At 45.2% G+C, this 16,538-nt stretch overlaps 1 protein-coding gene across 1 annotated transcript in view; it reads right to left on the bottom strand.

Annotated features, from left to right (window-relative positions):
- Window positions 1-1,312: 1,312 nt before the first annotated feature.
- Window positions 1,313-16,538, bottom strand: part of ccni (cyclin I) — a 32,405-nt gene continuing 17,179 nt past the window's right edge. Inside the window, exons 3-10 of the mRNA XM_056290495.1 lie at window positions 16,144-16,278; window positions 11,772-11,846; window positions 11,266-11,406; window positions 8,192-8,320; window positions 5,650-5,751; window positions 5,374-5,539; window positions 4,789-5,009; window positions 1,313-3,755 (exon numbers count right to left, since the gene is read on the bottom strand). Of these exons, the coding sequence (XP_056146470.1) occupies window positions 3,546-3,755; window positions 4,789-5,009; window positions 5,374-5,539; window positions 5,650-5,751; window positions 8,192-8,320; window positions 11,266-11,406; window positions 11,772-11,846; window positions 16,144-16,278 (1,179 nt within the window). The 3' untranslated portion in view covers window positions 1,313-3,545. The remainder of the gene's footprint in view (window positions 3,756-4,788; window positions 5,010-5,373; window positions 5,540-5,649; window positions 5,752-8,191; window positions 8,321-11,265; window positions 11,407-11,771; window positions 11,847-16,143; window positions 16,279-16,538) is intronic.

The raw sequence follows: 16,538 nt of genomic DNA, 5'->3' as shown, positions 1-16,538 counted from the left end.
CCAAACCATCTCAATCTTGTCTCTCTCAACTTCTCATCCATTCCTCTGATCTTGAACGTGGCTTCATTTCTCTTCCCGTCTTTCCCCAGTCACCCCCAAGGACCAAGGCAGCATGTTCATCTCTGCTACCTCCTGTAATGTAGATTCTAGCCTCTCTGCTGTCGTCACTGCTTCCATACCATAGAGCACGGCCATTGATATTTATACATTGCCCTTTACCCTCAATGGCATTCTTTTGTCACCTTTCTCCACGAATTCCACCCAGATTTTATCCTTTTCTTGACGTTTCCAACCTACGCCTTCTGTCTGTATTGTTGATCCTAAGACTAAGTGCTCAGTTCATTAACTTCTGGGACATCTCCTCCTAAGGTCAGTCCCGGACGTTGTGCTTATTCATACGCAGGTACAGGTACAGCCTGTGTTCTGCTGATCCTCAGTTCTCCAATCTCTAGCGCTTCTCTCCGGTCTTCCAAGATCTCGCTCCGACCTCTCCTCGTCCTCCTTTGCAACAAGATGTCGATCAGCAAACATCATGCCCCATGGTGGCTCTTTAAGATGTTCTGTGAGGCTGTCCGTCAGTATCACAAACAGGAAAGGGCTCAACGCCGACCCTTTACCTCAAACTCACTTGTTGTTCCCACTGCACTGCACTTTGGGGCAGAGGAGGGGTCTGCACAATGGCTGTTGTGCTTGCACAATTTACACAAAACTCTGAAAGAGGTTAACAGAATCATAATGGAATCATAAAATATATGACGGGTCGGCACGGTGGCACAGTGGTTAGTGCGGTCACCTCCCAGCAAGAAGGTCCTGGGTTCGAGCCCCAGGGTAGTCCAACCTTGGGGATCGTCTTCTGCGTGGGGTTTGCATGTTCTCCCCATGCCTGTGTGGGTTTCCTCTGGGTGCTCCAGTTTTACTAAATTGTCCCTAGGTGGGTGTGTGTGTGTGTGTGTGTCGGCCCTGTGATGGCCTGGCGGCCTGTCCAGGGTGTCTCCCTCCCTGCCGCCCAATGACTGCTGGGATAGGCTCCAGTATCCCTGCGACCCCAATTGGGATAAGCAGCTTGGATAATGGATGGATGGATGGATATTATCACTATCATTCATCCTTATTTCAGTTCATAAGGCTGGAAGAAATAAGGAAGCTTGCGCTTGATCTTTGCCTTCTTCCATTTGTTTTTGTGTTTCTCTGCTGAGTTGTATTTGTGGTCATTGTGTGCTCGTGGTCGCTGTAAGCAAAATGAACGTAAACAAAGAGGCGTATCCTAAATAAGGGCGACAACTCACGATCCAAGACAAAAGCCTCATTAGTTTTGTAAACGTTTTCTTTATTGGTTGCTCAAGGTGTTCGGCGGCCGAGAGCAGCCGGCGGGCCCCACATCAAGAAGAACAGAGCTTTTTTTTGCTATAAAAATGTATAAACATAAGTTGAAAAGATAAACTACACTGGATTTATTTCTTGAACAGCAATGTTATGGCAGTCACTCCTCTCCTTGTGGGCCCCAAGCTGTGAACCCGCTCAAACTCCATTGCACAAAGTGGTCTAGGCAAATCCACATCTCAAAACGCATTTCTAGGAGAAATTTGCAATACTCTCAATTCAACGCTGCATTTTCAAACCTCCATAAAATCTGATTTTGTGGTTTTTTTCCCCCCCTTCCGATCTTTGTGGTCGAGGCCTGATTTCAACACAGAAGCCAAGTTTGTCTGTTTTAGGCCACATCTTTGCCGGACAGCATCTGATATTCAATTGAGAATTGGTTAACGCGTAGAACAGGGGTGGAGTTTACCGCATCGAGTAAATACAAACCAACCCTCGCAAAGTTGTCAATCAGTGAAAGTAGAACCAACCAGAATCTCAAATACTTCCTAAACTTGTTGCCACTCGCTGGATGTGGAAAAACTCCCCGCCTGTACGCCGAGGCACACGGAAAAACTTTTAACGTGCGATACGGAAACGCCAAACGTCGCCGGATCTGCGGCGCTACGTGAACACAGCCTTAGTAGTATAAGTATTTCACCCACTCCTTCTGTAGTCAAGCTATCACGACAAGCCGAGAGGGAGAGAGAGAGGAAGAGTGGCACTGACCGAAAGGATATTAAAATGTTCATATTAGCATCTTGATAACAATCAAATTGCACTTCACCAAAAAAAAAAAAAGAAAGGGAAAAAAAAAACCTCCTTCCTGGGCGAGATACACAGATAATCATCTACACGAACAGAAACAGCCTTACATTCAGTTTAATCTGTTGGGGTGGACAGAAGAGACGACGGGGACGAAGACGACGCGCAGTTTAAGTGGGAACAAAGTGGACAGAAGAGGAAATGCAATAGAAAAACACAAATAAAAGAAAAGCGGACAAACCATGACGCCTTTCATGACAGAATACTTCACGACCAGAGAGAGAGAGAGAGAGAGAGAGGACGACGCTGAGTAGAGAAGTCAATTCTACAGCTTTTTTTTTAAGGAACATTATTTGCCTTTTTAAATTTATTTGTTTTTTTTTTTTAACTTTTGTGTTTGTGTTCAACAAATAAAATAAATGATAGCAGCGGCAGCAGCAGCTCTGTAGATGTGTTTTTTTTTGGCTCTGTTTTCGGGCTGCGGGGCGGCGAGGACTCAACGCTCGACCGCGAAACACCGGGAACGCGCCGGGCTTGTTTTGACTTGTGCAGATTCGTAATTTCTCAAAACCATCTGAGCCGACGAGACTGCCTTTGTGTTTGCGTGTAGCGGCGTTGTTTAACTGCCGTATGAGCGGATCTGGTTATTTTGAAAGTGGCGATATCCAAGGTCACGTTTCAGGCAAGTCTAGTCAACAGTTCCCAAGAAAAGCTAATTCTTGTGTGCTGAAGAAATATACCATGATATCGCCCTGCTGCCAAGAAACAGACTGTTCACCCCAGGTGAGGAAGTTGACGGTCTAAAACGCTTGAAACGTTACCTGGTATGTCGCCACTTTATCTCATGATCGCCGTGCCTTGTAACGTGGGTTGAAACTGTTCGTTTTCAGATTATGTTGAAATCTTCACTTTCTCTACAAGCAAAAGGTTCTACGATATCCGACTGCCTCGAAACTGAATTTCCCTAGGAAACAGTTTTTTAAGGGTGCATGGGTACATTTTCAAAAGATATGTCCTCGAATCTGATGCGCTTTTCTTCACTGCACTGAATTCATCTGATCGATTACTCTCGTTTTAAATGGCGGCTCCCGCCCGCGGCGGAGAACCGGCATCCTTCGTCATGATTCCCCCTCAAAGAGCGGTCGTGCAGTGACACTAGTCTGGGCCTGTGTGGGTCTAACTGTGTGTGACTGTGTAAATGTGAGGCAGGCAGTTGCTGAGAGACAAGTGTGTCATTCATTGGTCCTCTGTTAAGAAAATAAGGTTTTAAAAATGAATTACACCCCCTGAATTCAGGTGGTGGGGGTGCAGCTCGTTGCATTTGAGCCAAACAGACAAGGACAATCTCAGATGCTCAGATGGTTTTGGTAAAAAAAGGGGTTACTCGTCAGACAGAGAGAAGGGCCGGGTTCCTTCTCTCTCTAGGAGGAGCTGACGGGCTGCAGAGGTGGGCAGGGGGAGATGCTGCCTTCCTGCCGAGACAGCAGGACACTGCAGACTCCAAGCTCCGAGCCTCCTCCGGTTGACTTCCCAGCCGCTGGTGTTGCCCCCTCCTGGACAGTGGTGGTAATGTCTTCGTTGTAGAGGCGCTTGATCCCATCGAAGAAGTCATCCACCTCCATCTCCTCCACCTGAAATATATTCATAACGTTAACACAGTAGTAACTCTAACATTAACATTAATATTAATAATAGGAAGAGGAAAGTTTGTGTTTAATTCTAGGATTTATGTTTCCTTTTATATTTTAAATTGGTATATTTAAATTTTACACTTAAAAATCTAAATATATCATTATATATTATAATAAATATCACATTGTGGTGATACACAAATGAGGGTAGATTCACCAGGGGCTGCTGCTCCTTTAAGGCAGACATTCAGAGTGCTGACGGAGGCACTGCTTCGAGTTTCCGGGGTGGAGCCACGTTTGCAGCAGCCTAGCGGTTAGCTGGTTGCCACGAGAGATTGTGTTGTATCGGTTTTGTTTTGTGTGGCGAGTAAACAGAATTGACTCGACTCGATCTCTCTTTCTCCTCATTCCTGCACTTCCACAATATATAATATATAATAAATAATATAAATAAAATAATTATATATATATTATATATATATAAATTATATATAAATATATATAATCAATTTTATATTTACATTTGTAAATAATATTTCACATTATTTCATAGATTTATGTCTAAGTTTGTTTTATGTAATTGTACCATAACCATGAGCAGCCTGAGAGGTGCTGATGAAATAAAAGGTATTATATTTCGGGGTCCAACACGCAAATGCTGAAACCCTATTGTGTTTGTTCTGATTTTTAGGGGTCCAAGCCAAGGGGACTGCAAAGCAATGTGGCTCCCAGTACCAGTGGTGCTGGGAACCCTATTATAATCACTCAGAGTTTTATTATTATTTGGAGTCCAAGGCAAGAGCTGGGGGCAACGCGGTGCAACAACCCTATTGTGATTGCTCAGTTTTTAGGGGTCCAAACTGAGGGGGCTTTTTACTATCGTTATTGTGGCTCATTTTGAATGGATTTTGATTTAGAGTGCTCAAACAACACTTTAATCACCAGTATGACCATAAGTGCCAAAAAGTTTAAAAAAAAAAAAGAAAAAAAAAAGGATTGTACCTTTAGGAATATTTCCTTTTTAAATAAATACCTTGCGCTTGGCTGAGGCCTTACACCTCAGTGTGACTCTCTGCAAGTGATTTGGGTGGTGAAGGTGGTGTTTGGGTGGAGACAGTAGAGCTGGACTAGGGCTGGAGGTCAGGAACCAGGGTTGCTGGCTCCCTTCCCCAGCGGCAGGTGTTTGAGGCGGGGCAGAGGCAGTGGCACAGAGGGCCTGGTCCCTGGGACCCTCAGAGGTGGAGGTGATGGTCCCTGTTAAGGTAAAACAAATATGATTATGCTTGTTGTATTAGCTGGTTTTCCTGGAAGCACATGGTACTAGAGCAGCACTGGGGGTATTAACACCGTCAACACTAGGTTATTAACTCAACACCATCAACACCACTGTTGTAGTGAACACAGCAAACTAGCATCCAGTTGTGTATCCACTAACATTCAAATTGAATTTGTTTGTCTTACACACAGCATGACTGTAAAAAAAAGTCAGTGTCACTGCCTTGCTAGCTACATGATATTGTTTGCTGGTAGTTAAATAAAAAGTTATCTCAGTTCGATATCCTGTGTATAGTAGGTAAGAATGGCTGGATTGGTGAATCTAAAACCAGTCCTCTGGTACCCTGTGTGGAGCAGGATGGTGTGAGTTCCCGGGCCGGGGGCTCAGAGATGGTTTGGCCGTGGTGGGGTTGGTAGATGTAGACAGTGTTGGGAGGTAGGGAAGCCCTCTGTGTGGACAGGCTACGGGCCACTAGCTCTCTGCACCGGATCAACTCAGAGCTGTCGATCTGGGGAGAAAACAAAGAGTTTTGGTAAGAAAAAGCAAGACAGAAGGAGAAAGAAAGAAAAACGCATGAAGACAGAAAAGAAAGACAGAAACCAGCAGACAGATGAGTACCTCTGCCTTCCTTAGCAGGTCTATAGTGACAACCAGCCAGTCAGTGCAGCAGGTCTCCAGTTCCAGGGTGATGAGGGCTAAAGCCAGGATGGATCCTCTAACCTATTGGAACAAAATGGGAGTGGAAATCACCACAAAACTCAGACTATCTCTGATTCCACAGTCTCTACCGTCATTATGTCTACTCATGATAATCAGGTTTAGGTTTACTGACAGCCATATCAGTTTGCACTTATTAAGAATCAGTTTTGGCAAGATCCTCATAGACACACAAGAACATGAATACAATCTTTATAAGGCTACAAACATATACATGCCAACAAATATTAATCACGTGTTTGTGTCAACAGCTAATGCACCAACATCCAAATCATTAATAAGTTTGTAGTTGTTCATTTTGATGGCTACTGTCCGACAAGATTTTCCCAGTAAAAATGATATGACATAAACATGGGGGCAGGAAGAGGGATGCTGAGAGTGCTGCAGCACACCCTATTGACAAGGGGTGGAACACACATGGGTAAATAGTTGGCTATTTTACCATAACTTTTTTTAATTATATTACATTTTATTTTATTATAGTATTATATATTGATATATAAAATACATATATTTATATACATTATATATAATATGTATATAAAATTGTCATTATTATCCTATATTTATTTATTTTATTATATTTCATTTTTATATGCTATAATATATATTATATTTTATTATACCATAACTAATGGACTATCTGGTTACTTGTTTTAAAAAATTTGAACAGCATATGATACAGTGCCTGTTTAAAATGTGCAAATTTAATTAATCCCTCCGATCTGATGCGACAACATCATCATGTCACATCGGGGTCTGCTAAACTTTGCCACTTCTCAAACTTGGGCAGAGATGTGGTGGAAGCGGGAGCTAATCAATGGTGCAGAAAAGAATATTGGATCTTTTCACTTCTTAAAAGCCCAAAAGCAACCAGAATAGTAACAGAACAAGAGGACGAGGTGTCCAGTTGCTGTATGGGTGTTTTTTATGGCATTACTGTGGCACTTCCAGCTGCTGCAGAGATGCCACGGCAGCCACCGCTATTTTTGGTATTTGTAGACTATAGCCTCCAAGGGTAAGCAATAGAAACTCCGCCGTTATATTATGCAGACGTGGCTGAATCCATGTTTACAGAATGCCTCAGTGATCAACAGAATATACATTTTCAATACCAAAGACTTCTCCCAGTAACTGGCAAACTAGCCAAGTCTATTTTTCCGTGGTTGAGTGACATATCTCATGTTTTATTAATGTGGTAGGAGTAGCCTGTCCCTTATTAATGTGGCAGGAGTAGCTTGTCCTTTCTAAGCTTTAGAAGGGCCTACGCCTTGCAGTTATGGTAGTTTCTAAGCTTTAGAAGGCCCTACGCCTTGCAGTTATGGTAGTTTCTAAGCTTTAGAAGGCCCTACGCTGTTAAGTTATGGTAGTTTCTAAACTTTAGAAGGCCCTACGCTGTTAAGTTATGGTAGTTTCTAAGCTTTAGAAGGCCCTACACTGTGCAGTTATGTTAGTTTCTGAGCTTTAGAAGGCCCTATGCTGTGCAGTTATGTTAGTTGCTCGTCTTTTCCCCTTACTGTCGCTGAAAAGAGACGTTGTATAAATGTATGTGTATGTATGTACTGAAGGAACATGTGTACATGCCAATACATAGTCATGTGTGCACATTTATACTGTGCAGTAGTGATGTGCGGGTTGACCCGCAACCTGCAGGTCCCGCAGGTTGACCTGTGGGTTGGGGAGGTTTGGGGTAAGCTTAATAGAAAAGATCCCAGGTTCGGGCAGGCGGGTCAAAAAATGACAAAGCAGCGTTCAGAGTGAGTGATAAGTAACTTACAGAAACATTGCGTGCAATATGCTAGGTTGTGCATTACTAGTCCACCTTCTGTTCTCTTCCCTTCTTTTTTTGTGTGGCTTTTTGTCCCTTTTTTTCTCCCCACCTGTACTTGGCCAATTACCCCACTCTTCTGAGCTGTCCCCGGTCGCTGCTCCACCCCCTCTGCCGACCCGGGGAGGGCTGCAGACTACCACATGCCTCCTCCGATACATGTGGAGTCGCCAGCTGCTTCTTTTCACCTGACAGTGAGGAGTTTCACCAGGGGGGCGTAGCGTGCGGGAGGATCATGCTATTCCCCCAAGTTCCCGCTCCCCCCCGACCAGGCGTCCCGACCAACCAGAGGAGGCGCTAGTGCAGTGACCAGGACACATACCCACATTTGGCTTCCCACCCACAGACATGGCCAATTGTGTCTGTAGGGATGCCCGAGCAAGCCGGACGTAACACAAGGATTCCAACCGGCGATCCCCGTGTTGGTAGGCAACATAATAAACTGCCACGCTACCCGGACGCCCTGCAATTGTGGTTTTGGTCAGTGCATGTGGTTTACAGTGTTGAGGCTTCACCTACGAGTACAAGTTTTTTCCCTAAGTGGTATCTGCAGCTTTGCTTACACTGCTCTTTTTTGGTCAGAAAGAGGAGGCTTGAGTGTGTGTGTGTGTGTACCTGTAAGAGTGTGTGGTCTGCCAGGCAATAGTACAGTCGCTTGGTGAGCAGGGCCAGGTGCTGGGAATGGTTCACTCCCAAAACGGACTGAACAAATCCTGACCGACGCGAAAACACCATGGCATGGAACTACAGGAGAGCAGGGGTAAAAGAGAGCAGAGGAAGAGTGAGGAGAGGGGAAGAGCAGAGCAGGAAAGAGGAGTCGGGGAGAGAGGCGTGCAGGACTTTGTGCTTAACATAGATAATAGACCTATAAAAATATGGAAAGGCAATTTGTAGAACTAAGTTGAACAAAATATTATTATAGTACAAACTCTGGTGTTAGTAAACAAGGGTCACAGCATCACTTCCATATACAGAACTGCCTACTGGGTGTAGGTCATAGTATGGCAGAAGTAAAAATACAATCAAGAGAAAGAAAAACATGTAAAATAGAAATATACAACATTTGCTGCACTTGGATATTGCAATGATACCAGAGATATTGCAAATGAAAAAATATATATAAAAAAATGTATAGTCTTTAAAGCGGTGTAGCTATAAAAGACAGTTATGGAGGTGTGGGTCAGACTGAAGGTAGATATAAAGGACAGTGATGGAGGTGTGGGTCAGACTGAAGGTAACAATGTTGTAGTGGAACATCTCATCCCGGCTTCTCAAAAGTCTATCCAGAAAGTTTAGTTGGCTGACGCCAACGCGTCGCCTTTCTACTTGCTTCAATTTTTTTTCTGGACCTCCCCCTTTCCTCCCCAGTTGTACCCAGCCTATTACCCTACTCTTCTGAGCCGTCCCGGTCGCTGCTCCACCCCCTCTGCCGACCCGGCTGCAGACTACCACATGCCTCCTCCGATACATGTGGAGTCGCCAGCCGCTTCTTCTCACCTGACAGTGAGGAGTTTCACCAGGGGGACATAGCACGTGGAAGGATCACGCTATTCCCCCCAGTTCCCCCTCTCCCCCGAACAGGCGCCCCGACCGACAAGAGGCGCTAGTGCAGCGACCAGGACACATACCCACATCCGGCTTCCCACCCGCAGACACGGCCAATTGTGTCTGTAGGGATGCCTGACCAAGCTGGAGGTAACAAGGGGATTCGAACCGGCCATCCCCATGTTGGTAGACAACGGAACAGACTGCCACACTACCCAGATGCCCTGCATTTGATTGGTTTAACGCTCTGGACTTCATGTGTGGTGCTTCCATTATATGGGTCTCAAAATCTTTGAAGTCCCCATATGACGTAGGTAATTTAGAGAGGGCTGATGTTTATGTGTGTGTTTTCCCTTGCATGTAAAAAAAAAAGAAAAAAGGACAGAGTTTCTCTCTCAAAGCAGCTGTGTGATGTGTCTTGTTTTTTGGTCATACTTATCACGAGGACAGTCAGTTCCACCATCCTAGACCCATAGCAACATGTTCTCAGATCAGAAAATGTACAATAAAAGTTTACTACCCTTGGTAGTATAGTAGTGTGTATGTGGTAAAAAGCAGACACACTATATGGAGGAAGTCCAGGTGTGTTGCAGTGTAGTGTAGTGTCTACTACTACTACTACTAGTACTATTACTTTCGGCTGCTCCTGTTAGGGGTCGCCACAGCGGATCATCCGTTTCCATTTCTTCCTGTCCTCTGCATCTTCCTCCGTCACACCAGCCACCTGCATGTCCTCCCTCACCACATCCATAAACCTCCTCTTTTCCTCTTCCCTGGCAGCTCCATATTCAGCGTCCTTCCCCCAATATACCCAGCATCTCTCCTCCACACATGTCCAAGCCATCTCAATCTTGTCTCTCTTACTTTGTCTCCAAATGGTCCAACTTGAGCGATCCCTCTAATTCAATCTTTCCTAATCCTGTCCTTCTTCGTCACTCCCAGTGAAAATCTTATCATCTTCAAATCTGCCACCTCCAGCTCCACCTCCTGTCTTTTTGTCAGTGCCACTGTCTCCAAACCATATAACATAGCTGGTCTCACAACCATATTGGAAACCTTCCCTTTAACTCTTGCTGGTACCCTTCTGTCACAAATCACTCCTGACACTCTTCTCCACCCACTCCACCCTGCCTGCACTCTCTTCTTCACCTCTCTCCTGCACTCCCTGTTACTTTGGACAGTTGACCCCAAGTATTTAAACTCATATGCCTTCGTTACCTCCACTCCTTGCATCCTGACCATTCAACTGTCCTCCCTCTCATTCATGCATAGGCATTCCGTCTTGCACCTACTGACTTTCGTTCCTCTTCTCTCCAGTGCATATCTCCACCTCTCCAGGCTCTCCTCAATCTGCACCCTACTCTCGCTACAGATCACAATGTCATCCGTGAACATCATAGTCCATGGAGACTCGTGCCTGATCTTGTCCGTCAACCTGTCCATCACCATTGCAAACAAGAAAGGGCTCAGAGCCGATCCTTGATGTAATCCCACCTCCATCTTGAACCCATCTGTCATTCCAACCGCACACCTCATCACTGTCACACTGCCCTCATGCATATCCTGCACCACTCCTACATACTTCTCTGCAACTCCCGACTTCCTCATACAATACCACACCTCCTCTCTCGGCACCCTGTCGTATGCATTCTCTAATTCTACAAAGACACAATGTGCCTCCTTCTGACCATCTCTATACTTCTCCTTCTCCATCAACATTCTCAAAGCAAACATCACAACTGTGGAGCTCTTTCGTGACATGAAACCATACTGCTGCTCACTAATCATCACCTCTCCTCCTCTTAACCTAGCTTCTATTTCTCTTTCCCATATCTTCATGCTGTGGTTGATCAACTTTATACCTCTGTAGTTGCTACAGTTCTGCACATCACCCTTATTCTTGAAAATCGGTACCAGTATGCTTCTTCTCCACTCCTCAGGCATCCTCTCACTTTCCAAGATTATGTTAAACAATCTAGTGAAAAACTCCACTGCCATCTCTCCTAAACATCTCCATGCCTCCACAGGTATGTTATCAGGACCAACTGCCTTTCCACTCTTCATTCTCTTCATAGCTGCCCACACTTCCTCCTTGCTAATCCAGTGTAGTAGTGTAGTGTGTATGTGGTAAAAAGCACACGTACTATATGGAGGAAGTCCAGGGGTGTTGCAGTGTGCAGATCCCAGTCCAGTTTATCCAGGATGATTCTCTCCATCCTCAGAATCTCTGATGGGGAACAACCACAGCCACTGGTACCAGCCAACTCCCTCAGAGAGGGTACACACTAGGAGAGGAGAGGAAGGGAGGAGAGACAGCAAGACGGGGGGGAGGGGGGAGAGAAAGGGGGGAAGAGAGGGGGAGGGGAGGGAGAGAGACAGGGAGAGGGGGAGAGAGACAGGAAGAGAAAGGAAGAAAGCAAGAGAGAGGGGGGGAGAGGGGGGAGAGGGAGCAAGAGAGGGCACATGCAAACACACAAGATCCCTCACAGGTAGGCAAGCAGACACACATGCGCAACAACACACACACACATACACAGAAGAACACACAAAGACACACAACAGAGTCAGTAAAGGGGCACAATACAGACAGAAATGTGTGTGTGTGTGTGTGTGTGTGTGTGTGTGTGTGTGTGTGTGTGTGTGTGTTCACCTCATCCTCCTCACAGGTCTTGGCAGCCAGGAAGAAGCAGGCTATGGCGATACAGCGCAGATATTTGGGGCGGGCCTAAGGAGAGAGGAAAACCAGTCGGACAGTCACTTTATCTACCGATCAAATGATAACGCATTAGCTCACTTGGTAGAAATAAACCTGAAGCCATGTACAGCCTGCTGGCGTCTTTACACTACAGTCTCCAGATGGTTCAAGATGCTGCAGCTAGAACCCCAACTCATGTCATCATGTTCCTCATGTTTATTGGTCATGTAGGTTTGAACATAACATGGAATGACTCCGGTTTTGTGGCTCTCTCAGTGTCCTTAACACAGAATAACAACACTACAACACAATAATCTTCACATATATAGTACATAAGGATTGACTTTAAACAGGTGAAATAAGAGGTGATAAAGTGCAGTGGTGCAGAGAATATATCAGAGATGCTGAAATAGATGTTAGCAGGTTACTTACATACAGGTCTGAGGTAGATGGACATGACAGAGCGTACCAGTATATGCACAATGTACAGTACAGTATACAACATGGTTGGATTTATCTGACAGTGTTAAGCGTTCATTTGAATGACAGCCCGTGGAAAGAAACTGTTTTTATATCTGGTTGTTTTGGGGTACAGTGCTCTGTAGCGCCTACCAGAGGGGAGGAGTTGGAACAGGTTGTGACCAGGATGTGATGGGTCTGCAGGGAAGTTGCCTGCCTGTTTCCTGAGTCTGGAGGTGTATAAGTCCTGAATGTAGGGCAGGTTGGCACCAATGATTTTTTTCTAACTAAAACCAGAAAGAGTCAGCACCTCCAAGTCTGAGGCCATGGTTCTCTACCGGAATGGTGGATTGCTCCCCCGGGTTGGGGATGAGTTGTTGCCTCAAGTGAAGGAGTTCAGGTATATCGGGGTCTTGTTCACGAGTGAGGGTAGGATGGGGCGGGAGATTGACAGGCGGATTGGTGCAGCATCAGCAGTAACGCGGACGTTGTACCGGACTGTTGTGGTGAAAAGGGAGCTGAGCCGGAAGGCAAAGCTCTCAATTTACCAGTCAATCTTTGTTCCAACCCTCACCTCTGGTCATGAGCTTTGAGTAGTGACCAAAAGGGTGATATCGCGAATACAAGTGGCTGAAATGAGTTTCCTCCGTAGGGTGTCTGGGCTCAGCCTTAGAGATAGGATGAGGAGCTCGGACATCCGGAGGGAGCTTGGAGTAGAGCTGCTGCTCCATCGCAACGAAAGGAGCCAGCTGAGGTGGTTCAGGTATCTGATTAGGATGCCTCTTGGGCATCTTCCTTTGGAGGTTTACTGGGCATGGTCAACTGGGAGGAGACCCCGGGGTAGACCCAGAACTCGCTGGAGGGACTACATGTCCAATCTGGCCTGGGAACACCTTGGAATCCCCCAGGAGGAGCTGGAGGGTGTTGCTGAGGAGAGGGACGTCTGGAGTGTCCTGCTTAGCTTGCTGCCACTGCGACCCGACCTCGGAGAAACGGCTGAAGATGAATGAATGAAAACTAGAAAATTTGACCATATTACACCATTTCCTGCCTGCCTTCAATGGCTTCCAATCCATGTTAGATCAGACTTCAAGGTGCTTCTGCTGACTTATAAAATCCTAAATGGGCTTGCCCCACCTTACCTGTCTGATCTCCTTAAATCGTACATTCCATCTCGAGCGCTTCATTCTCAAAATATGTCTACTCCATGCAGTGCTCATTACCGACCCCCAGTGTTCTCGCCTTTTCTATATCTGCGTGGTATGGCAACTCCACAGCTCAGCAGAGGAAGTCAAGTCAAGTCAATTTTATTTGTATAGTCCAATATCACAAATTGCAAATTTGCCTCAAGGGGCTTTACAGCAGCACAACATCCTGTCTGTCCTTAGACCCTTGCATCGGGGTAAGGGACAACTCCCTAAAACAACTTTTAACAGGGACAGCAGGATAAGCGGCTTGGATAATGGATGGATGGATGGATGGAAGAAAAGAAGCAGCTGGACAGAATCGTTTGCTCTGCCTCAAAAGATCATCAGCTGCAAACCCACCCCTACCTCTGACATCTATGAGACCCACATTCAGCGCAAAGGTCTAATAATATTACAGGACACCATGCACCCTGCCAGCCCCTCTTAATAACCCTCCGCTCGGGAAAGAGACTCAGAGCCATCAACACTAAGACATCCCATTTCCTCAAAAGCACTTACTGCAGAACCATCCAATTACTAAATGGCTCCCCAATTCTGCATCAGCACTTTACGAAAGCAAGGCACTGACTACTACTGCGTTTTGAATTTTACTGTATTTTAAAGCACCCAATATCTATTCTCGTTTTGCACTAGGGTCTTATATCCACAGACGCAGGTAATGTTTTATGGGGTGGGAGTTATATGTTGCATTTTTATTTTCTATTATGTGTATGCTGTGACTGTTTGTAGGGCTGTCACGGTCATGAAATTTTAGTTGACGATTAATTGTCATACAAATAATTGTGATTAACGATTTTTCTTTTTCTGATCATTTTATGCCACTATTGTAGTAATATGCCTAATCATAGTTTAATAATATGCATATATGAAGAAGAAGAGCCATTCACTGGCACTGAACATTAGAACATATAAATAAAAATTCAACTTCTGCTTGCCTTTGCCTTTTAGATTTTGTAAACAACAACTGCACAGGACAGGTATGACATAAATAACAACTTAAATATACAAAGCCTATTACTGAAATATACAAAGAAATTACTGAAAGTGGAAGGAACCAATAATCACAATAAACAATGTACTATGGCCAAAACAGGCCATATCCTTGTCAACTACAACCACAGCCGGCCATGCTGGTCAGGTAGATCCCAGGCAAGGAACACCAACATGTTGACCTTATCTGGCTTACGGCAACATCTCACTGGGGTCACAATGTTGCCAGCCGTACTGAACCTTCTCTCAGAGGCAGTACTTGTTGCACAACTACTGGCAAAGAAGATGGTGGTGCATGTAGATGCAGCAACCTCATTCGGACCAAACAGCTCTAAAAACACATGTACCTTCTTGCTAACTTGGCCAGGTATGGGGTCATATTTGAACTTGACCACATGTCTTGTCGTGGCTGATCCTTCATTTGGTTGTATAAATTGGGGGTTGCAGTTTTGGGGATGTATGTTTTTCCTGGTAATTCGTACTGCTTGTCAAACTTTTGCAGCATTTCTTTAAATGCTGGTTTTTCAACCGTATTGAACGGCTGCATTTCTCGGGTTATATACCGCGTTACACTGTCTGTTAACGTGCACCATCCGATACTGTCACGTTTATATTTAGACACACGTCCGCAAGCTTCGGGAACAGCCAATTGCCAGGATGGAACTGCGGTGGTGACTGTCTTTCCAAGTTTGGCGAATTGGGTGGGGTGGTGGATCCGTAGATGTTTTCTTTAAATTTGTGGTATTAGCGCTTTTGACTGCCACCTTTTTTGCTGAAAATCTGACAAATCGCCTCCTCCAAGTGGTTGGGCTCTCCTTTTTCATTCATTCATCTTCAGCCGCTTCGCTGGGGTCGGGTCGCAGTGGCAGCCAGCTAAGTAGGGCACTCCAGACGTCCTTTCCCCAGCAACACCCTCCAGCTCCTCCTGGGGGATCCCAAGGCGTTCGTTCCCAGGCCAGATTGGACATGTAGTCCCTCCAGTGAGTTCTGGGTCTACCCTGGGGTCTCCTCCCAGTTTGCCGTGCCCGGTAAACCTCCAAAGGAAGGCCCCAGGAGGCCTCCTAATCAAATGCCCGAACCACCTCAACTGGCTCCTTTGGACGTGAAGGAGCAGCGGCTCTACTCCAAGCTCCCTCCGGACGTCCGAGCTCCTCACCCTCCTCTAAGGCTGAGCCCAGCTCTCCTTTTTCATTTGGCTTAAAACCAAAATGTGCCTACAGCGGTGTTGTGGGCTTGTGCTTTGCAACTACATCCATGATGTTAATGTCAACAGATGCTCATCGACATGCATTGTCGAATATTAGACAATAAGCGGGTCAAGGTAAACAGTTTGTTGTTGCTAATTCACCACTCGTGCCATTAAACCAGCGCAGAAGGGGCGCAACAAGATGACGTCATTAAAAGAGCGGCAGTCAAACAACAAATGGTGGAAACTGATGAAATAGTGATCCAGAGTAGATCATAATAATCATAATAGTTCAAAACAAACAGAGAACCAGAAGGCTATCCAGCAAAGACTTGGCTACACATTTACTCCTAGATTTAACCATTTTCACATTATGTTTACTACAATGCAGTTAAACAGCTAGAGTAAATATTGTTGTAGTGGCATTAATAATAGCAGTAACAAAAGCAAAATTGGTAGCAGTTGTGTTAATATTGGTATATACCTTTATGGGAGCTAGGAACCGGTCCAGCATGCTTACAGCTAGAACCAGGGTCTCTGGGTACATCTGGAGTTTACCTTGTAGCTCTATCAGCCAGCGCACTGCTTCATCCCGCTGTGCTGGGGAGATGTCCGTATCCTAGAACAACAGAACACAAACAAAACAACAACACGGTAAATTACATAAAAACAAAAACCTGCACACTGCGTCACCCAGGGAGGTTCTGAGACCTTTTGAATGCAAGTTGGAATGAAATGCAATGAATTTCACATATCATTACATTCATTTCACAGTTCATTTTAAAATATGAAAATCAAAACAGCTGTTGATTTATCAAAATATGGGTCTTTTGACTGAGTTAACTGAACGACTCACTGTTAAAGGAGCAGTTCACTTTT

Source organism: Lampris incognitus, chromosome 12 (genome assembly GCF_029633865.1).
Source record: "Lampris incognitus isolate fLamInc1 chromosome 12, fLamInc1.hap2, whole genome shotgun sequence".
NCBI lineage: Eukaryota > Metazoa > Chordata > Actinopteri > Lampriformes > Lampridae > Lampris > Lampris incognitus.
This window is presented reverse-complemented; position numbering and strand designations above follow the sequence as displayed.